Source organism: Pristiophorus japonicus, chromosome 12, assembly GCF_044704955.1.
Source record: "Pristiophorus japonicus isolate sPriJap1 chromosome 12, sPriJap1.hap1, whole genome shotgun sequence".
Lineage (NCBI taxonomy): Eukaryota > Metazoa > Chordata > Chondrichthyes > Pristiophoridae > Pristiophorus > Pristiophorus japonicus.
The window spans coordinates 77,891,856-77,917,724 of record NC_091988.1 but is presented as its reverse complement, the minus strand read 5'-3'; the positions used below and the strand labels follow the sequence as shown (position 1 = coordinate 77,917,724).

At 49.2% G+C, this 25,869-nt stretch overlaps 1 protein-coding gene across 2 annotated transcripts in view; it reads right to left on the bottom strand.

The window, feature by feature from the left end:
- Positions 1 to 25,869, bottom strand: part of LOC139277349 (plexin-A1-like) — a 633,908-nt gene that overhangs the window by 139,926 nt on the left and 468,113 nt on the right. For both annotated transcript variants that reach the window (XM_070895706.1, XM_070895705.1), the window contains exon 11: positions 15,765 to 15,861. In XM_070895706.1, coding sequence (XP_070751807.1) covers positions 15,765 to 15,861 — 97 coding nt within the window. The remainder of the gene's footprint in view (positions 1 to 15,764; positions 15,862 to 25,869) is intronic.

Here is a 25,869-nt window from a genome sequence, read left to right as displayed (position 1 = left end):
ACAGAGAAACTTGACATGAGCTTAGAGGGACCTGGTGGGAAGCCGAGAGCTGCACGACGCTCAAGGACAAGAACAAGGATAACGCACATCAATGTAAAGCTCCAGCGCTGGAGGTGTACGTACATGACAGAGAGTAGATAGTGTTCAAGATAGATAGAATAATTGACTCCAAAACACGGTGGTATACATCATCATCATAGGCATCCCTTGAAATCGAGGAAGACTTGCTTCCACTCCCAAAGTGAGTTCTCTGGTGGCTGAACAGTCCGATACGAGAGCCACAGACCCAGTCACAGGTAGGACAGATATTTGTCAAGGGAAGGGGAGGATGGGGCTGGATTGCCACGCGCTCCTTCCGCTGTCTGCGCCTGACCTCTTCACGCTCTTTGCTTTGAGACTCGAAGAACTCAACGCCCTCCCGGATGTACTTTCTCCACCTAGGGAGGTCTTCGGCCAGGGTCTCCCAGGTGTCAGTGGTGATGTCGCACTTTACCAGGGAAACTTTGAGAGTGCCCTTGTAATGTTTCCGCTGCCCACCTTTGGCTCGTTTACCATGAAGGAGCTCCGCATAAAGCATTTGTTTAGGGAGTCTCGTATCTGGAATGCGAACTATGTGACCTGCCCAACGAAGCTGATCGAGTGTGGTCAGTGCTTCAATACTGGGGATGTTAGCCTGGACAAGGACACTGATGTTGGTGCGCCTGTCCTCCCAGGAGATTTGCAGGATCTTGCGGAGACATTGTTGGTGATATGTCTCCAGCGACTTGAGGTGCCTTCTACACATCGTCCATGCCTCAGACCCATACAGGAAGATGGTGGGTATTACTACAGCCCTGTAGACCATAAACTTGGTGGTAGATTTGAGGGCCAGGTCTTCAAACACTCTCTTCCTCAGATGGCCGAAGGCTGCACTAACGCACTGGAGGCGATGTTGAATCTCCGCATCAATGTCTGCCTTTGTTGATAAGAGGCTCCCAAGATATGGGAAATGGTCCACATTGTCCAGGGCCACGCCGTGGATCTTGATGTCTGGAGGGCAGTGCTGTGCAGCGGGAACAGGCTGGTGGAGGACCTTTGTCTTACGGATGTTAAGCGTAAGGCCCATGCTTTCATATGCCTCAGTGAACACATTGACTATATCCTGGAATTCAGCCTCAGAATGTGCGCAGACGCAGGCATTGTCCGCATACTGCAGCTCATCGATAGAGGTTGGGGTGATCTTGGACCTGGCCTGGAGGCGGCGTAGGTTAAACAGCTTCCCACTGGTTCTGTACTTTAGTTCCACTCCAGCGGGGAGCTTGTTGATTGTGAGGTGGAGCATGGCGGTGAGGAAGATTGAGAAGAGAGTTGGAGCGATGACGCAGCCCTGTTTGACCCCGGTCCGGAGGTGGATTGGGTCTGTAATGGATCCATTGGTAAGAATCACAGCCTGCATGTCGTCGTGAAGCAGGCAAAGGATGTTGACAAACTTTTGGGGGCATCCGAAACGGAGGACGCCGCTCCATAGACCCTCGCTGTTGACAGTGTCAAAGGCCTTTGTAAGATCGAAGGCGGCCATGTATAAGGGCTGGCGCTGCTCCCTGCATTTTTCCTGCAGCTATTGCGCTGCAAAGATCATGTCCGCTGTGGCCCGTAGGGGACGAAATCCGCACTGTGATTCTGGGAGGAGCTCCTCAGCCACAGGGAGAAGACGGTTGAGGAGAACTCCAGCGACAACCTTCCGAGTGGCTGATATCAGGGAGATTCCCCTGTAGTTGCCGCAGTCGGACTTGTCCCCTTTTTAAAAAATGGTACAATCACTGCATCTGAGATCTCCTGGCATGCTCTCCTCCCTCAGATGAGCGAGATGAGGTCATGTATCCACGCCAACAGCGACTCTCCGCCATACTTAACACCTCAGCAGGGATTCCATCCACACCCGTAGCCTTGTTATTCTTGAGCTGTTTTATGGCTTTGCTTACCTCGTGCAACATTGGAGTTTCACTGAGTTGGTGGCGTGATGGAGTAGAGAACACTCGAGTCAAAGGCAGAGTCTTGATTGAGGAGATCTTCAAAGTGCTCCTTCCATCGGGCCCCTACAGCCTCAGTGTCTTTGATGGGTGTTTCCCCGTTCTTGGTCAGGAGTGGGGTGGGGCCTTGGGAGTTTGGACTGTAGGTGGTCTTGACTGCAATGAAGAATCCTGGCTAGTTGTTGTGTCTCCTGTGCTTTCTCCATCCACCACCTGTTCTTTAGGTCCCGGGTTTTTTGTTGGACCTGAGCCTTGAGCCGTCTATAATGTTGTTTTGCAGTTCCTGAGTTGGGTTGTTGCTTGAGACTCAGAAATGCTTTGCGCTTGCGATCTATTAGTTCTTCAATCTCCTGATTATTTTCATCAAAGCAGTCCTGATGTTTTCTGGTTGAGTGACAAGTGTCTCATCACAGGCACTGGTTATAGAGGCCTGGGGGGCAGACCAAGCGCTGTGGGCACTCAGCATCTCAGGGTCATCAAGGCACGCCAGGATTGGTTGTGAGGTGCTGGCTGTATAGGGCTCTCTTAACTGGATCTCTCAGTGCCCCGGCATTAACTTTTTTGCGGCACAGCTTCTGTTGTCCCCTCTGCTTTGGGGCTATGTTAATATTGATGATGGATCGGATTAGATGGTGGTCCATCCAGCAGTCACCAGCTTCTGTCATGGCGTGGGTGATGCACACATCCTTGCGATCCTTGGCTCATACAATGACATAGTCAAGCAGATGCCAGTGTTTGGAGTGAGTGTGTTGCCACGATGCCTTGTGTCTTTGACGACCCTGGCATTAAAGTCACCCAGGAGGATCAATGTGTCATCCGTGGGGACGCGGGACAAGGATGTCTCGAGGTTGGAATAAAAACCCTCATTAGCCTCATCCGTTGCTTCGAGTGTAGGGGCATACGCACTGATGACTGTGGCGCATTGGTTCCGGGATAGGATGAGACGAAGAGTCATGAGGCGTTCCTTAACCCTCATGGGGAAGTCTTTGAGGCGGTCGACCAGCTCATGCTTGACGACAAGTCCGACTCCATGAAGGCAGCGTTCTTCCTCTGGTTTTCCTTTCCAGTAAAAGGTATAACCTCTACCATGTTCCTTCAACTGGCCGCTGGGTCTCGCTTAGGGCGGCGATGTCACATGTCAAAACATCAGAGTTCCTGGGCGACTCCATACCGGCCCACTGTAATTCTGGGCCAAAAGGACCTGCCCGCACCCATCCTGGGCCGAAAGGACTCCACACCTGTCCCTGTGGTCGCGCACCATCTGTTCATTGTGCTGACAGATTCGGGGGGACGTCGAACCGACGGAAGGAACTCCGGGGACGTCCAACCGGCCAAAGGGACCGAGGCAGCGGCGTTCAACCCAATGTCTTAAACACCTAACCAACATTTAATCAACTTTTAAACTTTTTAAACAATTTGGGAGAACTTTTAAAACTTACATTTTAGACTTTTAATTGAAATACTTTTAAACATCTATTATTGATCTACATCTTTGACATTTTAACAACTCTTAGAAACTTTTTAAACAAATTGGGAATTTATCATCAACTTTTAACTCTTAAAATAACTTTGGAAGTGACCTTCCTAATGCCTGCCCCCAACCAAGCCTCAGGCCATCAATGGCGCTACTCAGCGCCGAGCTTGCTGCCAACACTTCGCCGTAGGCAAGTAGGCTTATCGAGCTGTGCCTGGTCTCCAGTTGTCTTGGACCCCCTTGCCACCGGACCAAGACCTTGTTCAGCTAAGTCCGTGTGGTTGCTGGTGAGCAGCGGCCACCCCAAGTTAAAGGAACTCACGCACAGGCATCTTCCACTTCATCAGTATGAAGTTCGGGACCTGGAACGTCAAGACCCTCATGTACAATCCCAACAGCATAACCAATGGCAACTACATCCTTGCTCTCGGACTAAAAACTCCTGTCCGCCAGAAATAAAAGATCTGGCCTCAGTAAAAGTGACCATGAAGCTGTCGGCTTGTCGTAAAAATCCCAACTGGTTCCCCAATATCCTTTAGGGAAGGAAACCTGCCGTCTTCACCTGCTCTGGGCCTATAGGTGACTCCAGTTCCACAAAAAGAGTCACAGTCTCAGATTAAGGGGTCAGCCATTTAAGATGGAGATGGGGAGAAATTTCTTCTCTCAGAGGGTGGTGAATCTTTGGAATTCTCCGCCCCAGAGAGCTGTGGAGGCTGGGTCATTGAATATATTTAAGGTGGAGATAAGACAGATTTTTGAGTGATAAGTGAGTTGAGGGTTATGGTGAGCGGACAGGGAAGTGGAGTTGAGGCCAAGGTCAGATCAGCCATGATCTTAATGAATGGCAGAGCAGGTTCGAGGGGCCAAATGGCCGACTCCTGCTCCTATTTCTTATGTTATGTTCTTAAAAACTTGGTTAACTCTTAACTGCCCTGTGAAGTGGAAGTGGCTGAACATGAGAGAATCATAGAAAGAGGCCAATCAGCCCGTTGAGTCCATGCTGGCCCACTGCAAGAGCACCTCAACCAGTCCCACTCCCCTGCCCTTTCCCTGTAGCCCTGAAAAAAAAATCTTTCCTTCAGGGACTTATCCAACTCTGTTTTGAAAGCCACGACTGAGTCTGCCTCCAACCACCCTTCCAGATAGAGATGTGCAACACCCATAATCCCGAAAAATGAATTTGAAAAAAAAACGCACCAAGTCTGAGTTACAGCAAAATGTTCAATCTTCACTCGGAAGACATCACAAATTTCTATTGTAACAAGGAAAGACTGTTTCTATTTGGCTGCGTTGCGTTAATCCAAGTTTGGGAGCAGTACACATTCGAAGACTAATAAAACGATTTTAATGCTTTCTATCAACATTACACCTCCACTGGCCAACGCGTTTGCTTCGGTAGGATTATCAACGAGGGAAATCTGGCCTATAGGGTCTCGAATGAAAGGAGAAAAAATATCTACTCTGTAAAGAGTCTCAAGTGGCTGTTAGCCCAAAGCAAATGCTCACTAATTAAACACTGATCCTGAACGTGATCACATAATTCTCATGCCACAAAGAGATACCACAGTCCTCATCAGTGCCGCTCATTTTGTTTTGGTTTTTATGCGGTGCCTGTGTGTCTTTTACAAAGACGAATGAACGACACCATGGCTGCAAATGTTGGATCTTTCTGGACCCGGTTTCTGCAGTCACTATCCCGACTGCTCTCAACCAGTTCTCTCTGGTTACGTAAAAGAAATAGGAGCAGGAATCGGTCATTTGGCCCCTCAAGCCTGCACCGCCATTCAATAAAATCACGGCTGATCTGATCTTGGCCTCAACTCCACTTCCCCGCTCGCTCCCCATAACCCCCAACTCCCTTACCGTTCAAAAATCTGTCTATCTCCACCTTAAATATATTCAATGGTCCAGCCTCCACAGCTCTCTGGGGCAGAGAATTCCAAAGATTAACAACCCTTTGAGAGAAGAAATTCCTCCTCAGTTCCATCTAAATGGGCGACCCCTTATTCTGAAACTATGTGCTCGAGTGCTAGATTCCCCCATGAGGGGAAACATCCACTCTGCATCTACCCTGTCCAGCCCCCTCAGAATCTTGTGTGTTTCAATAAGATCAACTCTCAGTCTTCTAAACGCCAATGAGTACAGGCCCAACCTGCTCAACCTTTCTTCATAAGACAACCCCTTCATCTCAGGAATCAACCTCTCTGAACTGCCTCCAATGCAAGCTCCTTAAATAAGGAGACCAAAACTGTACACAGTACTCCAGATGTGGCTTCACCAATACCCTGTACAGTTGTAGCAGGACCTCTCTGCTTTTATACTCCATCCCCCGTGCAATAAAGGCCAACATTCCATTTGCATGTCACGACGTGTAGATTACCGATTTAACAGCTGGAGAGGAAGCAATGATCTCAGAGATGACCAAATACATTGGATATTTGGATTGCCCTCTCTGCACCCCTGCTCACTGTGCTTTATTTGCTTCAGGGCAGTTGGTGGGAGCCCCAGTGAGGTTTGCAGAGACAGATTTAGCAAGGGTCACCACTCAATCGCGATGTCAAGTAAACCAGCCAGTCCTCACCAACAAGGTTCACACAGGAAGAATGGCCGCTCGAGAGGTTGCCGGTGCCCCTGCCCCTGGAACCGTGGCCCCAGCGCGTGTCAGCAAACGAGGAGAAACGGGGATGATAATCGCTGTTATACAGAAAGACTTCCATTTATATAGCGCCTTTCATGACCTTGGGATGTCCCAAAGCGCTTTACAGCCAATGAAGTACTTTTTGAAGTGTGCTCACTGCTGTTATGTAGGAAACGCAGCAGCCAATTTGTGCACAGAAACTTCCCAGACACAGCAATGTAATAATGACCAGATCTTTTGTGGTTAGTGATGTTGGTTGAGGGATAACTACTGGCCCAGGACACTGGGGATAACTCCCCTGCTCCTCTTCAAAATATTGGTCCGGGTATCTTTTACATCCACACGAGAGAGAAGACAGGGTCTCGGTTTAATATCTCATCCGAAAGACTACACCTCTGACAGTGCCGCACTCCCCCAGTACTGCACTGGGAGTGCCAGCCTAGATTATGCGGTCAAGTCAATGGAGTGTGACTTGAACCCACGACGTTCTGACTCCGAGGCGAATGTGGCACCCTCTCAGTCACGGCTGACAGAGTGTAATTCCCCTTTAAGTTGCTCGGGGGGAGTGCGGAGTTGGCAGATGCACAGTCTGAGCTCACGAGTGCCAACACAAGCTATTCATGATCAGCTGGCACTCAAAGTGGTGTTAGTGTCATACCAGGTGAAAATGTTACCCGCGGTGCAGCAATCTTGCTCAAAACCTTCCTCCCTCTAAAGATCGTCTCAGGGCCAACTTCAAAAAGGGATGGAAGGGAAGAGAAGAGATAGCCAGCTTTGCATAGAATGTACAACATAGAAACAGGCCATTCGGCCTGACTGGTCCATGCTGGTGTTGATGCTCCACTCAAGCCTCCTCCCACCCCTCATCATCTAACCCCATCAGAATATCCTTCGATTCCTTTCTCCCCCATGGGTTTATCCAGCTTCCCCTTATGCTATTCACCTCAACCACTCCCTGTGGTAGCGAGTCATTCTCACCACTCTCTAGGAAAAGTTTCTCCTGAATTCCCTATTGGATTTATCTTGTCTTTATGGTCTTTAGTTTTAGTTTCTCCCACGAGTGCAAATATCTTCTCTATGTCTACCCCATCGAACCCTTTCACAATCTTAAAGAATTCTATCAGGTCACCCCTCAGCCTTCGCCTTGAGAGAGAAAAGAGCCCCAGCCTGTTCAATTTTTCCTGAGAGGTATGTAACCTCTAGGGCTTTGATTCAATCTCAGCTCAGTCGAGTGGGATCGCAGCTCATGTCAGCTGTGGTTCAGTGGGCAGCACTCTTGCCTTTGAGTCAGAAGGTTGTGGGTTCAAGTCCCACCCAGAGACTTGAGCACAAAAAAATCTTGCCTGATACTGCAGTGCAGTGCTGAGTGTTGCACTGTCGGAGGTGCTGTTAATCCGAGTCTGCCCTTTCAAGTGGACGTAAAAGATCCGATGGCACTATTTCAAAGAAGAGCAGGGAAGTTATTCCCGTGTCCTGGGACCAATATTTATCCCTTAATCAACATATAAAAACAGATGACCTGGTCATTATCTCATGGCTGTTTGTGGGATCTTGCTGTGCACCTATTAGCTGCCGCGTTTCCTACATTACGACAGTGATTGCACTCCAAAAGAACTTCAGTGGCTGTAAAGCACTTTGAGACGTCCGGTCGTTGTGAAAGGCAACTTTTCCTTTCCTGTTTGGGCCTCACATACAATGAGTTGGGGCACACTCAATTTAGTTCCAAAAGGGCACGGGCTGGGAGCAGAATCCCATTCAGCACTAATCTATCCGTCTCAATCTGACAGGCCTCGGGATAGCCAATATACGAAGTGTTAAAATATCACATTGAAGCAAAAAAAAAAAGTTGCCTTCCTCTTGATCTGGGGGCCGAGGGCCATTGTTTGGCCTTTTATTCCTCTGCCTGACCTAGTCGTGTTCGATGCTGACACTGGGTGCCTGAAATGGTAACGAATATTCCGTGCTCCGGCACCAAAAGCCCTCATCCTGCTAAGCACAGGACCATGCAGTGAGGCACACTCCTCAGGTTATGCTTGAACTGTATAAAACACTCGTTAGGCCACAGCTAGAGTACTGCATGCAATTCTAGTCACCACATTTCAGGAAAGATGTGATTGCATTGGAGAGGGTACAGAGGAGATATATCAGGATGTTGCCAGGACTGGAGAATCTTAACTACGAGGGAAGATTGGATAGGCTGGGTTTGTTTTCTTTGGAACAGAGGAGGCTGAGGAGAGACTTAATTGAGGTGTATAAAATTGAGGGGACTAGATAGAGTGGATAGGAAGAACCTATTTCCATTAGTAGAGGGGTCAACAACCAGGGCGCATAGATTTAAAGTAATTGGTAACAGGTTTAGAGGGAATTTGAGGGGAAATTTCTTCACCCAGAGGGTGGTGAGGGCCTGGAACTCGTTGCCTGAAAGGGTGGTAAAGGCAGAAACCCTCACCGCATTTAAAAAGTACTTGGATGTGCACTTGCAGTGCCATAATCTACAGGGCTATGGACCAAGAGCTGAAAAGTGGGATTAGGCTGGATAGCTCTTTGTCGGCCGACGTGGACGCGTTGAGTCGAATGGCTGCAAATTTCTATGTTTCTATGAAATCTGCTACACAGCGGCACCTCGTGGTCAGATTCTGCAACTACATTGTGACAGTTGACACAGCAATTTACAATGATAATCATAAACAGAAAAACCTGGCCATAATCCTTGACAACAGAAAGTAATGTTTGTAGACAGGAAGCCAACAGTCCCCACCAGGGTTGTAAATAATGTGTGGTTGTAAGATACAGTTTGCCTTATAATGCACTGAGGCTGCTCTTAATCTGCTTGATGTGGGGTAGAACTTGGGAGTACAAGCTACAATACTGGAGCAGCAACATAAGAACACAAGAAATAGGAGCAGTAGGCCATACGGCCCCTCGAGCCTGTTCCACCATTCAATAAGATCATGGCTGATCTGATCTTGGCCTCATCTCTACTTCCTGCCCGTTCCCCATAACCCCTGACTCCCCTATAGTTCAAAAATCTGTCTATCTCCACCTTGAATATATTCAATGACCCAGCCTCCACAGCTCTATGGGGTAGAGAATTCCAGAGATTCATGACCCTCAGAGAAGAAATTCCTCCTCATCTCCGTCTTAAATGGGCGACCGTTTATTCTGAAACTATGCCCCCTAATTCTAGATTCCTCGACGAGGGGAAACATCCTCTCTGCCTCTACCTTGTTAAGCTCCCTCAGAATCTTATACGCTTCAATAAGATCACCTCTCAATCTTCTAAACTCCAATGAGTGTCGGCCCAACCTGCTCAACCTTTCCTCATAAGACAACGCCTTCATCTCAGGAATCATCGAATGAATCTTCTCTGAACTGCATCCAATGCAAGCAAGGCTGTTCTCCAGTGTTAATGGGAGGGCCCAGTAGGAACGATTAGATCTAACTTGTACTCTTCATCCTCAAGCGAGGCGTCTCATCGGGGAACTTGTTTGGAGTACATGATACTTAACAGAATAGGGACCTTGGGGTGCAATCACATGGAGGTACGCAAGAGTGTTCAAGGGCGGTGGGGAGCGCATCTTACTTATCCAAGGAAAAGGGAAAGAGTGTAAAAAATCGTGAATTCTAAGAAATTATCTTATACGGGTTCCCTCACTCGACTGTTTGCCTGATGACACTGAAAGATTCCAATCACATCACATAAGGAGTTGTACAGACAACTGAGTTACAAGGGCATACCGCAAAACCAGGCCTTGATAAGAGGTCTAGCAAGGAACCTTGAGATTTTTAAAAAACTGTCCAGGAGGTGTGATCTCATAGGAAGGGGAAGGTTTTTCTCAAGAGTTGAGACAGAGAACTCAACATATAGGTTAAATGGTCCTGTCCATATCTTACACCAGGCCCACCCCTAAAAAGGGAATGAGAGAAAGACATAGAGGGCTTTTTAGGGCAGACGGTACAGAGAAGAGCCGTTCGTGCCACCAACCATCTGTCCGATTGGGACTAGTACCAGTTACTTGTCACCGTCATATGTAACCACGTCTATCCTGATTGTGTGTTGTGTTTGACTATATTTGAACTACTGCTCCCTTAATAAAATGCTTTATAACTGCTCAGGCCCTTTGGGTATGAGTGTGTGACCTGCAATCCTAATCTTAAAGAGAGAATGGGTGGCAAACTGAGCCCACCCAAGCAGGGATCCACTCAGACTGGTGGAAGTCGAGCCGCCGCCTTCGAATGGCTGTAAGAAGTTCAAAATGAAGCAGATTTCAGACCATCTCAACCCGCTCCCAGTCAGAGGCTCCACTGGGCAGCAAATAGAAAAATATTGCACCAGTGCAGTCGGAACAGGAATTTCAGAGGTCGGGCATTAAGACACAATATAGAAGTAAAGTAGGGAAACCTTTACTTTGCATCTAACCCACACGTGGTCGGAGACTGTTTGCCGAGCTCTGTAACCTCCTCCAGCCCCACAACCCTTCGAAAACTCTGCCTTCCTCCAATTCTGGCCTCTTGAACATCCCCGACTTCCTTCGCCCCACCATTGGCGGATGTGCCTTCAGCTATCGAGACGCCAACCTCACTGCCACTGCCTCCTCCTCTTCCTTTAATACGTTCCTTAAAATCGGTCTCTTGTCCTAATCCAGGGATTTGAGCACATAAATCTAGGCCGACACTCCCAGTGCAGTGCTGAGAGGACGCTGCACTGTCAAAAGTGCCGTCTTTCGGATGAGACGTTAAACCGAGGCCCCGTCTGCTCTCTCACAAGTGGATGTAAAAAATCCCATGGCACTATTTCGAAGAGGAGCAGGGCCGTTATCCCCGGTGTCCTGGCCAATATTTATCCCTCAACCAACATTACAAAAACAGATTATCAGGTCGTTATCACATTGCTGTTTGTGGGAGCTTGCTGTGCACAAGTTGGCTGCCGTGTCTCCCACATTACAACAGCGACTATACTCCAAAAATACTTCAGTGGCTGTAACGTGCTTTGAGATGTCCAGTGGTCGTGAAAGGCACTATAGAAATGCAAGTCTTTCTTTCTTCTTTCTAATCTCTCCTCCTTTGGCTCGGTGTCAATATTTTCACGGATTACCCTCCTGTGAAGCACCTCAGCACATTTTACTCTGTTACAGTCACTACATAAAGCAAGTTGTTGTTGATTCTTATACTGGCTGGTTGAATTGGAACCACACTTTAATAGTAAGCAACCTGCATGCAATGAGCTTGGGATCATCTCAACTCAGACCAGGATGAGCACAGGTCCATAGCACAAAAACTGCCACAAGTGCTGAGGGAACGCCGCACTGTCAGAGGGGAAGCACTGTCGGAGGGGCAGCGCTGAGGGAGCGCCACACTGTCGGAGGGGCCGCCTTTCGGATGAGACGTTAAATCAAGGCCTTGTCTGCTCTTTCAGGTGGATAGAAACATAGAAAATAGGTGCAGGATTAGACCATCCGGCCCTTCGAGCCTGCACCACCATTCAATAAGATCATGGCTGATCATTCACCTCAGTATCCCGTTCCTGCTTTCTCTCCTTTAGTCGCAAGGGCCATATCTAACTCCCTTTTGAATATATCCAATGAACTGGCATCAACAACTCTCTGCGGTAAGGAATTCCACAGGTTAACAACTCTCTGAGTGAAGAAGTTTCTCCTCATCTCAGTCCTAAATGGCTTACCCCTTATCCTTAGACTGTGTCCCCTGGTTCTGGACTTCCCCAACATCGGGAACATTCTTCCTGCATCTAACCTGTCCAGTCCCGTCAGAATTTTATATGTTTCTATGAGATCCTCTCTCATCCTTCTAAATTCTAAATACAAGCCATATGTCCTCATATGTCAGTCCTGCCATCCCAGGAATCAGTCTGGTGAACCTTCGCTGCACTCCCTCAATAGCAAGAACATCCTTACTCAGATTAGGAGACGAAAACTGAACACAATATTCAAGGTGGGGCCTCACTAAGGCCCTGTACAACTGCAGTAAGACTTCCCTGCTCCTATACTCAAATTCCCTTGCTATGAAGGCCAACATACCATTTGCCTTCTTCACCGCCTGCTGTACCTGCATGCCAACCTTCAATGACTGATGAACCATGACACCCAGGTCTCGTTGCACCTCCCCTTTTCCTAATCTGCTGCCATTCAGATAATATTCTGCCTTCGTGTTTTTGCCCCCAAAGTGGATAACCTCACATTTATCTACATTATACTGCATCTGCCATGTATTTGCCCACTCGCCTAACCTGTCCAAATCACCCTGCAGCCTCCTCACAGCTCACACTGCCACCGAGTTTAGTGACATCTACAAACTTGGAGATATTACACTCAATTCCATCATCTAAATCATTAATATATATTGTAAAGAGCTGGGGTCCCAGCACTGAGCCCTGCAGCACTCCACTAGTCACTGCCTACCATTCTGAAAAGAACCCGTTAATCCCGACTCTCTGCTTCCCGTCTGCCAATCAGTTCTCTATCCACGTCAGTACATTACCCCCAATACCATGTGCTTTGATTTTGCACACCAATCTTGTGTGGGACCTTGTCAAAAGCCTTTTGAAAGTCCAAATACACCACATCCACTGGTTCTCCCTTGTCCACTCTACTAGTTGCATCCTCAAAAAATTCCAGAAGATTTGTCAAGCATGATTTCCCCTTCATAAATCCATGCTGACTTGGACCAATCCTATCACTGCTTTCCAAATGTGCTATTTCATCCTTAATGATTGATTCCAACATTTTCCCCACTACTGATGTCAGGCTAACTGGTCTATAATTACCCGTTTTCTCTCTCCCTCCTTTTTAAAAAAGTGGTGTTACATTAGCTACCCTCCAGTCCATAGGAACTGATCTCGAGTCAATAGACTGTTGAAAAATTACCACCAATGCATCCATTATTTCTAGGGCCACTTCCTTAAGTACTCTGGGATGTAGACGATCAGGCCCTGGGGATTTATCGGCCTTCAATCCCGTCAATTTCCCGCCGATTAAGGATATCCTTTAGTTCCTCCTTCTCACTAGACCTTCGGACCTCTAGTAAATCTGGAAGGTTATTTGTGTCTTCCTTCGTGAAGACAGAACCAAAGTACTTGTTCAATTGGTCTGTCATTTCTTTGTTCTCCATTATAAATTCACCCGAATCCGACTGCAAGGGACCTACATTTGTCTTCACTAATCTTTTTCTCTTCACATATCTATCGAAGCTTTTGCAGTCATTTTTTATGTTTCCGGCAACCTTCCTCTCGTACTCTATTTCCCCCTCTTAATTAAACCCTTTGTCCTCCTCTGCTGTATTCTAAATTTCTCCCAGTCCTCTGGCTTGCTACTTTTTCTGGCTAATTTGTATGCCTCTTCCTTGGATTTAACACTATCCTTAATTTCCCTTGTTAGCCACGGTTGAGCCACCTTCCCCGTTTTATTTTTACTCCAGACAGGGATGTCCAATTGTTGAAGTTCGTCCATATGATCTTTAAAGGTTTGCCATTGCCTATCCACCGTCAACCCTTTAAGTATCCTTTGCCAGTCTAATCTAGCCAATTTGCACCTCATACCATCAAAGTTACCTTTCCTTAAGTTCAGGACCCTAGTTTCTGAATTAACTGTGTCACTATCCATCTTAATAAAGAATTCTACCATATTATGGTCACTCTTCCCCAAGGGGCCTCGCACAACAAGATTGCAAATTAGTCCTTCTCATTACACATCACCCAGTCTAGGATGGCCAGCTCTCTAGTTGGTTCCTCGACATATTGGTCTAGAAAAATATTCCCTAATACACTCCAGGAAATCCTCCTCCACCGCATTGCTACCAATTAGGTAAGCCCTATCAATATGTAGATTAAAGTCGCCCATGATTACTGCTGTACCTTTATTGTACACATCCCTTATTTCTTGTTTGATGCTGTCCCCAACCTCTCTACTATTTGGTGACCTGTACACAACTCCCACTAGTGTTTTCTGCCCTTTAGTATTCCGTAGCTCCAGCCATACCGATTCCACATCATCCAAGCTAATGTCCTTCCTTACAATTGCATTAATTTCCTCTTTAACCAACAACGCCACCCCGCCTCCTTTTCCTTTCTGTCTATCCTTCCTAAATGCTGAATACCCCTGGATGTTGAGTTCCCAGCCTTGGTCACCCTGGAGCCATGTCTCCGTGATGCCAATTACATCGTATCCGTTAACTGCTATCTGCGCAGTTAATTCGTCCACCTTATTCCGAATACTCCTCACATTGAGGCACAGAGCCTTCAGTCTTGTCTTTTTAACACACTTAGACCCTTTAGAATTCTGCTATAAAGTGGCCCTTTTTGTTTTTTGCCTTGGGTTTCTCTGCCCTCCACTTTTACTATTCTCTTTTCTATCTTTTGCTGCTGTCTCCATTTTATTCCCCTGTCTCCCTGCATTGGTTCCCATCCCCCTGCCATATTCGTTTAACTCCTCCCAAACAGCACTAGCAATCACTCCCCCAGAACATTGGTTCTGCCCAGGTGCAGACCGTCCGGTTTGTACTGGTCCCACCTCCCCCAGAACTGGTTCCAATGCCCCAGGAATTTGAATCCCTCCCTGCTGCACCACTGCTCAAGCCACGTATTCATCTGAGCTATCCTGACTAGCACGTGGCACTGGTAGCAATCCTGAGATTACTACTTTTGAGGTCCTACTTTTTAATTTAACTCCTAGCTCCCTAAATTCATCTTGTAGGACCTCATCTCGTTTTTTACCTATATCGTTGGTACCTATATGCACCACGACAACTGGCTGTTCACCCTCCCTTTTCAGAATGTCCTGCACCCGCTCCAAGACATCCTTGACCCTTGCACCAGGGAGGCAACATACCATCCTGGAGTCTCGGTTGCGGCCGCAGAAACACCTATCTATTCCCCTTACAATCGAATCCACTATCACTATTGCTCTCCCACTCTTTTTCCTGCCCTCCTGTGCAGCAGAGCCAGCCATGATGCCATGAACTTGGCTGCTGCTGCTCTCCCATGAGTCATCCCCCTCAACAGTACCCAAAGCGGTGTATCTGTTTTGCAGGGGGATGACTGCAGGGGATCGCTGCACTACCTTCCTTGCACTGCTCTTCCTGTTGGTCTTCCATTCTCTATCTGGCTGTGGACCCTTTACCTGCGGTAAGACCAACTCATTAAATGTGCTATTCACATCATTCTCAGCATCGTGCATGCTCCAGAGTGAATCCACCCGCAGCTCCAGTTCCGCAACGGATGTAAAAGATCCCATGGCACTATTCCGAAGAAGAGCAGGGGAGTTATCCCTGGTGTCCTGGCTAATATTTATCCCTCAGCCAACATCACTGAAACAGACTATCAGGTCATTATCACATTGCTGTTTGTGGGAGTTTGCTGTGCCCAATTTGCCGCGTTTCCCACATTACAGCAGTGACTTCACTCCAAAAAGTACTTAATTGGCTGTAAAGTGCTTTGGGGTGTCCTGAGGTCACAAAATATAAATGCAAGTCTTTCTTTCTTTGTAAGTAACTCATTCCTTTCAACCAACACTTGCAAAACATGGCTGTCCCATTAATCCATCCTGTATAAAACCGTGAACGTCATTAAGTAGGTCTTGCATTCTGGAGATATCAGCAATGACCAGGGCCTCCTATTATCTGCCGACTGTACCTTTGATGTTGGCAGGATTGTCGATGACGAAGTTCCCATTCCATACGACGGAAAGATCCACAGGAAGGTCGCTGATGTCATTTCCTTCATATGTGTACTGGAAGAGAAAGACAGGCAGGCTCAGTAAGGGAGGGGAGCTTGAGCAACGTGACTATGAGAGGCATTTACTGAGGGCAGCAAGTCACTTTTCCTATCCTGACTCGCACCAACACCAACGCACCCAATCACAAGAGTAACTGCCATTCACCTCAGTGCTGTTTGCGGGACAAAATGGCTGCCACAATTTTCAAAGAGCTGGCACAGGCACGATGGGCCGAATGGCCACCTTCTGCGCTGTACGATTTGCCTACATAACAAGAATCACTGCACTTCACTGTATCATAGGGGGAGAACTTTGCATGGTTTGCGACTCCTGTTAGTGCCAATGGGGCCCATACAATTACATCACCGGTGCCCCATTTTTCACCCCGTGGCAGAAATTGGGCTGTGCCCTGTGAGGCCGCCGTGGGCGATGTCAGCGCCAGCCTCGCTGGTCACGAGCCGGGCCGCACTCAGCTGGCTGGACGAAATTTAAAGGGGAGGTGCGCGCCGCCATTTTGCCCCGACAACCGACTTACTGGTCCGGCCTTCCATTGAGTTTTTGCGCGGGGTCCGCACCCCGCCTCCTAGTGGCCCAGTGGCGGCACCTCATCCCACTGTAGAGCTCGCAGCGTGCCCTCCGCTTTAACAGATGGGGAGGGCCCTGTGCTCATGTCAACGCCATGCGGAGAGGCTGCGTAGCGCTGCAGCACTCACGCACTTACCGCCCCGGTCCCTCCCCCGAGACAGAGTGGAGCACCCAACGTTGTGCTCCACTTCCTCTTGCGGGCGGTAACCCCAATTTTGCTGTCAGGGCGGGACTTCTGGGCTGGCCACAGGAAGTCCCGCCTCTCCAAGGTTATCACCCCCCCCCACCCCCAAACCCGGCCAAACGGGGCAATTCCATGCCCCCCCCCCCCCCCCCGAGTATCTTACAGCATAGAAGGAAGCTATTCGGCCCATCGTGCCGGTACCGGCAAAAAAACGTAAAAGTTATTCACTGTACAAGACACACACTGGGAATTTTTTTAATTAAAAAGCATTTGATAATACGCTGTACAAATGTCTTTCTTTCCCTCCGGGCTCTGCACTTAGCGAAGTTCACTTTGCACATGGTCAGATCATTAATGGGCAATGCTTTGTGCTACAGTGATGTTCTCAGAAACATCAATCCATACCAGTACACTGATTATGTGCAATGTCCCAATGATGGATAGCGAGGCTGGGTTCCATCATGGCCAACCAACCCAGGTATCACTGGGTGGCTAATTCTCTTGCCAAAAAACAGCAATGCTGCCCACGTTAAATGAGTTGAAGCTTCTTTTTCTGATCGATATTCCCTGCCCGATTCTGCTTTCAGAATCGCGCCCTTGCACAGATGTATGGAACATCCTCCCCCTCCACAATTTGGGATTAACACCCCCACACTGTGGTACCCGGTCTAGCACACAGCCAGACCACGTTGACAGCTGTCATCGCATTGTCAGCCGTGGCTCAGTGAGTAGCACACACACTGTCAGAAGGTTCGAGTACCCACTTCAGGGCCTTGAGCACATGACACACTCAGTGAAGTGCTGAGGGAGCACTGCACTGTCGGAGGTGCCGTCTTTCGGATGAGACATTAAACCGAAGCCCCGTCTGCTCTCTCCGTTGGATGTAAAAGATCCCATGGCACTATTTTGAAGACGACATGGGGAGATATCCCCGGTTCTGACGAAGGGTCATCAATCTGAAACGTCAACTCTGTTTCTCTCCACAGATGCTGCCTGACCCATTGAGATTTCCAGCATTTTCTGTTTTTATTTCAGATTTCCAGCATCCACAGTATTTTTCTTTTGTTTGAGTTATCCTGGGTGTCCAATTATCCCCTTAATCAACATAACAAAAAAACCCCAGACTATCTGGTCATGATCACATTGCTGTTTGTGGGAGCTTGCTGTGCGCAAGTTGGCGGCCACGTTTCCCACATTACAACAGTAACTACACTCCAAAAAGTACTTCATTGGCTGTAAAGTGCTTTGAGACATCCGGTGGTCATGAAGAGTTTTGATCAGAGTAAATAAGGAGAAACTGTTTCCATGGGCAGACCAGAGGACACAAATTTAAGATCAGAGCGTGTTATGATGATCTGGAACTCGTGGTGGAAGCAGAGTCAATAGTAACTTTCAAAAGGGAATTGAATAAATTCTTGAGAAGTTTGTACGGCTGCGGGGAAAGAGCAGGGGGAGTGGGACTAATTGGATAGCCGGCAGAGGCTGAATGGACTTTTTCTGTGCTGTATCATTCTATCATCCTGTGAATTGTAGGACTCTTAATTCAGTCATGTCTGAGACTAGCTCCTGCACACAAACCAAGGTTAGAACCTTGGACGTCGCTGGTCTGTGACTCTGTGCCAACTGACCAATCAGCACAAACATACGGAATTGACAGGCAGGATAAGATCAGTTGGTACATCAGAGCCGCGCCACACACCATGGTTGCTGGAGCACAACTCATCCCCCGCCTCCCTTCCCCAACTCCTCCCCCGCTTCCCCTCCCCTGCCCAACCCCATCCCCGCCCTGCACCCAACCCCTCCCTCCACCCCTGCCCAACCCCTCCCCCACCTCACACCCAACTCCTCCGCCTCCCCTGCCCAAACCCTCACCCACCACTACCCCTGCCCTCCCCAAACCCTCCCTCACCACGACCCCTGCCCTCCCCAACCCCTCCCTCCGCCTCCCTTCCCCAACCCCTCCCTCCGCCTCCCCTCCCCTGCCCAACCCCTCCCTCACCTCACGCCCAACCCCTCCCTCTGCCTCTGCCTCCCCTCCCCAACCCCCCCCCTCCACCTCCCCTGCCCAAACCCTCCCCCATCGCTACCCCTGCCCTCCCCATCCCCTCTTCAACCCCTACTCCCACCTCCCCTCCCCTGCCCAACCCCGCCTTCGTCCAACCCCTTAGGGTACTTCAAATTTAAAAGTGACCACTGTTCCAACAATTGTCGATTGTCAAGATTACCAAGCTATGGTCAAGGGGCAGGTGCCCTTTTGTTTGTTGGTCAAGTCGGCAGGTTGCTGGTTTCAAAAATGGTCTTATTTTAAGAAGTTAAAAAGTAACTTATCCAGGGTCGGCCCTTCAAGGCTAGAATTCCTTCACAACCACTTCCCTGCAGAGTGCGCCCCCCCCCCCCATCCGGCCCCGCCCCCAAGCCTCAGAGGCATTTGCATCAGTTAACACAACTTGCGATGGCAGGGTCGAAAAATCAAGGGGCAGAGGAGCCAAGACAGAAGAGGTAATAAAAACCAGAACTTCCATAATACTGCTCTCAGTCTTCTGGGATGAAGCTTTGATTGAGTTAGCGCAGCGCATTGCGCGGGTAATGTAGTCAGTATTGGGCAGTGGGGCGGGGGTGAGGGGGAGGTGCGGCAGGGAGGTGAAGAGAGGAGAAGGAAAAGAAGAATTAATTTTAAATAATGTGTGTCCTGGAAAGCGCCTTGCAAATCAGATCGTGAAGTGATAATAAATGTACTTCCCGAATGACCGCTTCGGGTGATCTCATGGACAGACATGTGAGATCATCAGGCAGGCTGGTGGAGCCAGGAGAGTTCTGGGAGTGTCACACAATCCACGCTGCTCCCACCATTAGCCTTTTGTGGCCAGTGGCTGTGCCTCCTTTATATGGCAGCTGGAAGTGGGGCCCCATAGAACGGAAAGGCCATTGTCACCTCTGCTCAGCCGATCATAAGCAGGTTGGAGAGGGGGGTGTGGGTTCAAGTTATGCATTTTTTGGGGGGGGCGGGTGGCAAAGGTCTGAACTTCATGCCACCAGCTGGAGTGCATAATCTAAGTCGCCTGCTTTCCAGGCCAAAAATGCGCTCCTCAGCCCAGTATGGCCAAAAAGCAACTCAAGCGATTCTAGGACGTCCAGTCTTAACGATGTCTGTGGGATCTTGCTGTGTGTAAATGGTTGAATTATTTGCCGACGTAACAACTTGTCACTCCAATTTGGATAAATACTTGAAGGAAAAAAGCATTTACAGGGCTACAGTGGGGGGGGGGGGGGGGCGGGGGAGAGAAAAGAGCAGAGGAAGTGAGATTAATTACATAGCTCTGCCAAAGAGCCGGCACAAGCACGGTGGGCCGAATGGCCTCCACCTTTGTTGTGTCATTCTAATAGCGAATTGTAGGTGAAGCACAATGAGATGCGATATAAATCCAAGTCTTCCTCTTCAACCCAACTTTTTCCACCATCCAGGCTCCACTTCCAAGAGACATGTGACCAGATCTCCTTCCTTAAAAGTGCATCCCCTCCCCCCTCCCGTCCCCACGCCATTCCCCAATTTCATTCCTCCTTTTCCTGGATGCTCCGACTAAGCTGGAGTAGGATTCCACAGGCATCATCAGCCCTCTGGTACCTGGTGCCAGTGACCGTACTTCATGCCCAAGACAATGAGGGGTGTGCAGGGTGTGTGTGTGTGTCTGTGTGTGTGTGAGAGAGAGAGAAAGGGCCTCCATCGCAGTCAACACTGATCCTTGTGTCCACATAGAGCCACCTTCCAGAGTGGGTGACTGGCTGGTCATTGGGTATTGGTAACACTGCACTGCAACCAATGCTGGTCTCCCTTCTGCTGGCCCAGCGCAATCAGGGCATGAGCAGGCAATCTTTCTGGCCTGTAAGGCTCAACAACAACAACTTGTATTTATATAGCGCCTTTAACATCCCAAGGCGCTTCACAGGAGTATTACGAGATAAAAATGTGACACCGAGCCGCATAAGTAGAAATTAACGCAGGTGATCAAAAGCTTGATCAAAGAGGTAGGTTTTAAGGAGCATCTTGAAGGAGGAAAGAGAGGTAGCGAGGCAGAGAGGTTTAGAACGAAAGACTTGCATGTCTATAACACCTTTCACAACCACCGGACGTCTCAAAGTGCTTCACAGCCAATTAAATACTTTTTGAAGTGTAGCCACTGTTGTAATGTGGGAATTCCACAGCTTGGGGCCTGGGCAACAAAGGCACGGCCACCAATGGTTGAACGATTATAATCAGGGATGCTCAGAAGGGCAGAATTAGAGGAGCGCAGACATCTCAGTCGCACACCACAACGTCCAGCTAATCAGAGCTGCCACACCCAACAATGCTCATCACTCTTGAGACCCTTTCCCCTGTGCTAAATCAGAAATTGGAGCAATTTGCTTTTGAATGAGCTGAAGTACCATTTACTACACTAGGTGGCAGTCTAGTCCAAGAAGTAACAGAGAGACCAAGTTCAACAGAGCTTCTGGTTCCTCAGATTCTAAATGATCTCCTCTGGCTTTACGCGAAGTATCTCCCTACATTCACCTCATTAATGTATTAAAGGCTTGGGTCAAGGCCCGCGATGTTTCCCGAGATGGTATTGGAGAGAGTGAGAGAGAGGGAACGATTATATTAGCAGGAAGAGGACGAGACACATGCAGAGACAGAGAAAACAGAAAGAGAGAGAAATGTAGAAGACCGAATGAGAGACTGAAAGGGGGAGAGAGAGAGAGAGAGAGCGAGAAAGAGAGAAAGAACAAGAGAGGGTCAGAAAATGTGAGAAAAAGTGCAAGAGAAACAGAAAAAAAAGTGAGCTGGTGAGTGTGAAGTCAGAGAAAAAGCCTGTTCTAAGTGGAGGAGTGCAGACCGGAATAATGGAAGGGGACGCATATTCCAGTTTTGCTTGGTCACCTTTGGGTAATGTACATTAGAAGTGTCGGCCGTGACTCAGTGGGTAGCACCCTCGCCTCCGAGTCAGAAGGATGTTGGCTCAAGGCCCACTCCAGGAGTGTCAGCCGAGAATTTTTTATGCTCAAGATCCTGGAGTGGGATTTGAACCCACAACCTTCTGACTCAGAGGCGAGAGAGCGCTGCTCACCGAGCCACGGCTGACACTGGAGGAATGACGGTGACACCCTCCGCGTTCCTTACCTTGCCTCACACGTGGAGTGGAATGGTCACCCGGCTGAAGGCCCTGGAAGACTCGGCCGGCTCCCCCCACCCCAGGAATGGTTTCCCCCGTGCCAGTCACTGCCTTCAGATTCGAACAAATAAAAACTCGAGAGGATGGGGTACGAAAGGAGGTCGCAAGCAGCAACAGCATCCAATGATTTCAGATCATCCCCAGCTAAATCATCTCTCGAGTCTCGCCTCAGCACACACTGCCTGCCTAGCAGTCGATCAATAGGGCGAGAGAACTTGGAATTCTTGCTGACAGTTAATGACCTCCTTCAGAGAGGAATCCGAACCCACTTTAAAGAAAATGACAGCCATGTCAGAAGAGATTAAATGAATGATTCATGCCTTAAATCCATCAAGAGGAACATAAGCCCTGATAATAACGAACAACTGCACAGTCACTCAGCATAATACACTGTTATGGGACATTCTGCCGACTAAACAGCAATTATAGGTTACTTTTCTTTTAAAAGTAACTTTCACGACTTTCCTCTCCCCCTGTGCCAAACCCTAGCACCGGCCATGGAGAAAACAAAAATTACATTTATATAGCTCCTTTCACATCCCGAAAGTGCTTCACAGCCAAATAATTATTTTTGAGGTGCATTCACTGTTGTTTTGCGAGCAGACCCTGGGATGAAGAGGTTGTCATATGAAGGAAAGTTGAGCAGGTTGGGCCTGTACTCATTGGAGTTCAGAAGAATGAGAGGTGATCTTATTGAAATGTATAAGATTCTGAAGGGGCTTGACAAGGTAGATGCAGAGAGAATGTTTCCCCTCGTGGGGAATCTAGAATCTAGAACATAGTTTCAGAATAAGGGGTTGCCCATTGAAAACAGAGATGAGGAGGAATAGGGGGAGGGAGATCAACGGGGGGGAGGGGAGGGAGGAAAACGGGGGGGGGGGAAAGAGGGAGACCGACGGCGGGACGGGGGAGGGGAGGGAGGGAAGGAAGGAGGGAGGGAGGGAAAGGATGGAGGGAGGGAAACGGGGGGGAGGGGAGGGGGAGGGGAGAGAGAGAGAGACACACACACACACACAGGGGGGAGGGAGGGAGGGAGATGGGGGGAGGAAAGGAGGGAGACGGGGGAGGGAAGGAGGGAGACGGGGGAGCGGAAGGAGACGGAGGGGAGAGGGAGGGAGATGGGGGAGGGGGAGAGGGAGGGAGACGTGGGGGGGGGGGAGGGAGGGAAGGAGGGAGGGAGACGGGGGAGGGAGAGGGAGGGGGGAAGGGAGACAAGGGAGGGGAGGGGAGGGGGGTAGAGAGAGAGAGAGACAGACACACGGGGGGGAGCGAGGGAAGGAGGGAGACGGAGGGAGAGGGGGGGAGCGGAGGGAGACGGGGGGGAGCGGAGGGAGATGGGGGGGGAGGGAGATGGGGGGGGAGGGAGAGAGACGAGGGGGGGGAAAAGAGGGAGGGAGACGGAGGGGGGGAAAAGAGGGAGGGAGACGGAGGGGGGGAGGGGGGAGGGAGGGAGACGGGGGGGGAGGGAGGGAGACGGGGGGGAGGGGAGGGAGGGAGACGGGGGGGAGGGGAGGGGAGGGAGGGAGACGGGGGGGGAGGGGAGGGAGGGAGACGGGGGGGGAGGGGAGGGAGGAGACGGGGGGGGAGGGAGGGAGACGGGGGGGGAGGGGGGAGGGAGGGAAGGGGAGAGGGAGGGGGAGAGAGGGAGGGAGGGAGAGAGAGAGAGGGGAGAGAGGGGGAGAGAGGGAGGGAGGGAGAGAGAGAGAGGGGAGAGAGAGGGGGAGAAAGAAGAGAAAGGGCGAGAGAGAGAAAGGGTGAGAGAAAGATAGAGGGAGAAACATGGGTGAGAGAGAGAAACAGAGTGAGTGCATAGACAGAGAAAAAAAATAGAAATCCAAGATTAAGAAAAGATTCAGCTGGAAAGGTAAGACAGAGAGACAAAGAAACATACAGGACAGAGAGAAAGGATGATCCTAGAATCATAGAATGATACAGGAGGAGACCACTCTGCCCATCGTGCCTGTGCTGGCTCTTTAATTAGTCCCCCTCCCCCTGCTCTGTCCCCACACCCCTGAGAATGTCATCTCTTCAAATATTTGATAGAACAAGTGTCTGACCGAGAGTGCGGCTTGCACAGAAATGCACACAGGTGGAGCAGAGCTCTCTAATCAGAGACACAAATCGATCCTGAACACAACTTTTAAAAGTGACAAAGGAAAAAAAATCATTGAAAAATGCAAGGGATGTCCGGCCAGATCTGCCTGGGTCTGACGCTGTGGTGCTAACCCAGCCAAGAGCACAGAGAATGTGTAATGGAACAAGATAAAGGCCACATATAGCAGAGCGACATACTCCAGAGTATTAAAACAGGCATCTTTCTCTTTCTGTTCTCCTTGATAAGTTAGTTTTGTTATTCATGAGCCGAAGCCTCTTGCAAGGTGACCAGACGATCGACACTGAGGACATGTAACTTTCGATGAGGCCGAACCTTCAAATACCAGCCTCTCTCTTCAGATCTTTGATAATCTTCTCCCCACCCCCGCCACCCTCCCCCTTCCGTTCCTGATATAAAAGCTCACCTCGAGGAGCTGTAGGCAGCACTGCATTATCCAGAGGGAGGTCATTAATTTACACATGAAATAACACGCAGGACTTAAGCCAAGAACAGAAACACTGAAGTGTAAGTGAAATTGGCATTTTCAATTTGTAGTCTGACAAGTCTCATTTGGTTGTTCTCATCTCCTGGCTTGTGTCGAGGCTGCATCTGTCCCATCTTTATTGGTGTATCTCCCATTCCGTTCTCTTGATATTTTAAAATATGGAAGGGAAGGAGGGAGGGAGTGATTGAACAGAAGCAAGCGCCACAAATCTTAACCCTCGACAGTTGCTCGAGCTAGGACTCAGGAATCCAATACACGAACAACTGCCCCGACCCCAGAGCCAGTTATTGAGGTGGGTTTACCAAGAGGTTCGTGGAGCCAATCAGAGCCTCAATAGATAGATTAAGGGGTTATGGGGAGCGGGCAGGGAAGTGGAGCTGAGTGCATGATCGGATCAGCCATGATCATATTGAATGGCGAAGCAGGCTCGAGGGGCCATATGGCTTACTCCTGCTCCTATTTCTTATGTTCTTATATCCCTGGCATGAGAGGGTTGTCTTATGAGAGATTGAGTAGATTGGGCCTCTACTCTCTGGGGTTTAGAAGTATGAGAGGCGATTTCATTGAAATATGTAAGATTCTGAAAGGGAATTGACAGGTTAGATGCTGAGTGTGTCGAACCAGGGGGCATAGCCCCCCCCCCCCCCGCTCCCCTCTCGAATCTGCAATATTTTAACAAATAAATTAAAATTCTCAAAGATAATGAAAAACATTTTTTTTTTAAAGCCCCCAATGATTTTCCTCCCGGGGTTTGTGTTCCCAGCCGTGTCCTGGAGATGAATCTTACAATTCCTGGAGATTCCTGGGCGGTTGGCACGTGCCATCCCTAAATGTTAAGCTTCACAAAGGTTCCAGGCCAAGGCACGCAAGTATGTCACACAGCAAGATCCCACAAACGGCGTTCAGCTGAATGGCCTTTTAATCTGTGTTTTGGATGGTGTCGGAATATTGACCAGGACACACTGAGGGGGGGGGGGGGGTAAAGAAAATGGCAAGTCTACCTCAAAACAGGGCAATGGGATTGTTCCCATCGGCCCAGACAGGCAGGCTGGGGCTCAGTGCAATATGTGATCAGAAAGGACGCTGCCTGTGGCAATCCCGAAATGGGGTTTGAGCACGTGACCTACTGACTCCAGAGGTAAGAGGGCAATCAATGTGAGCCAAGCTGACACTTCAGTTTTGAGACGACTAGGATAGGGGAGGGGAGGAGATATTCATTCTGGTGTTTCGATACATAGAATTACACAGAATTCACAGCACAGAAACAGGCCTTTCAGCCCAAAGGGTCTGTGGCTGCATTTCTGCTCCACCCGAATCTCATCCCATCCTACGCCATCTCATCTTATCAGCATAACCTTCTATTCAGCTGTGTCAATGTCAGCCGTGGCTCAGTGGGTAGCACTCTCGCCTCTGAGTCAGAAGGTTGTGGGATCAAGTCCCACTCCGG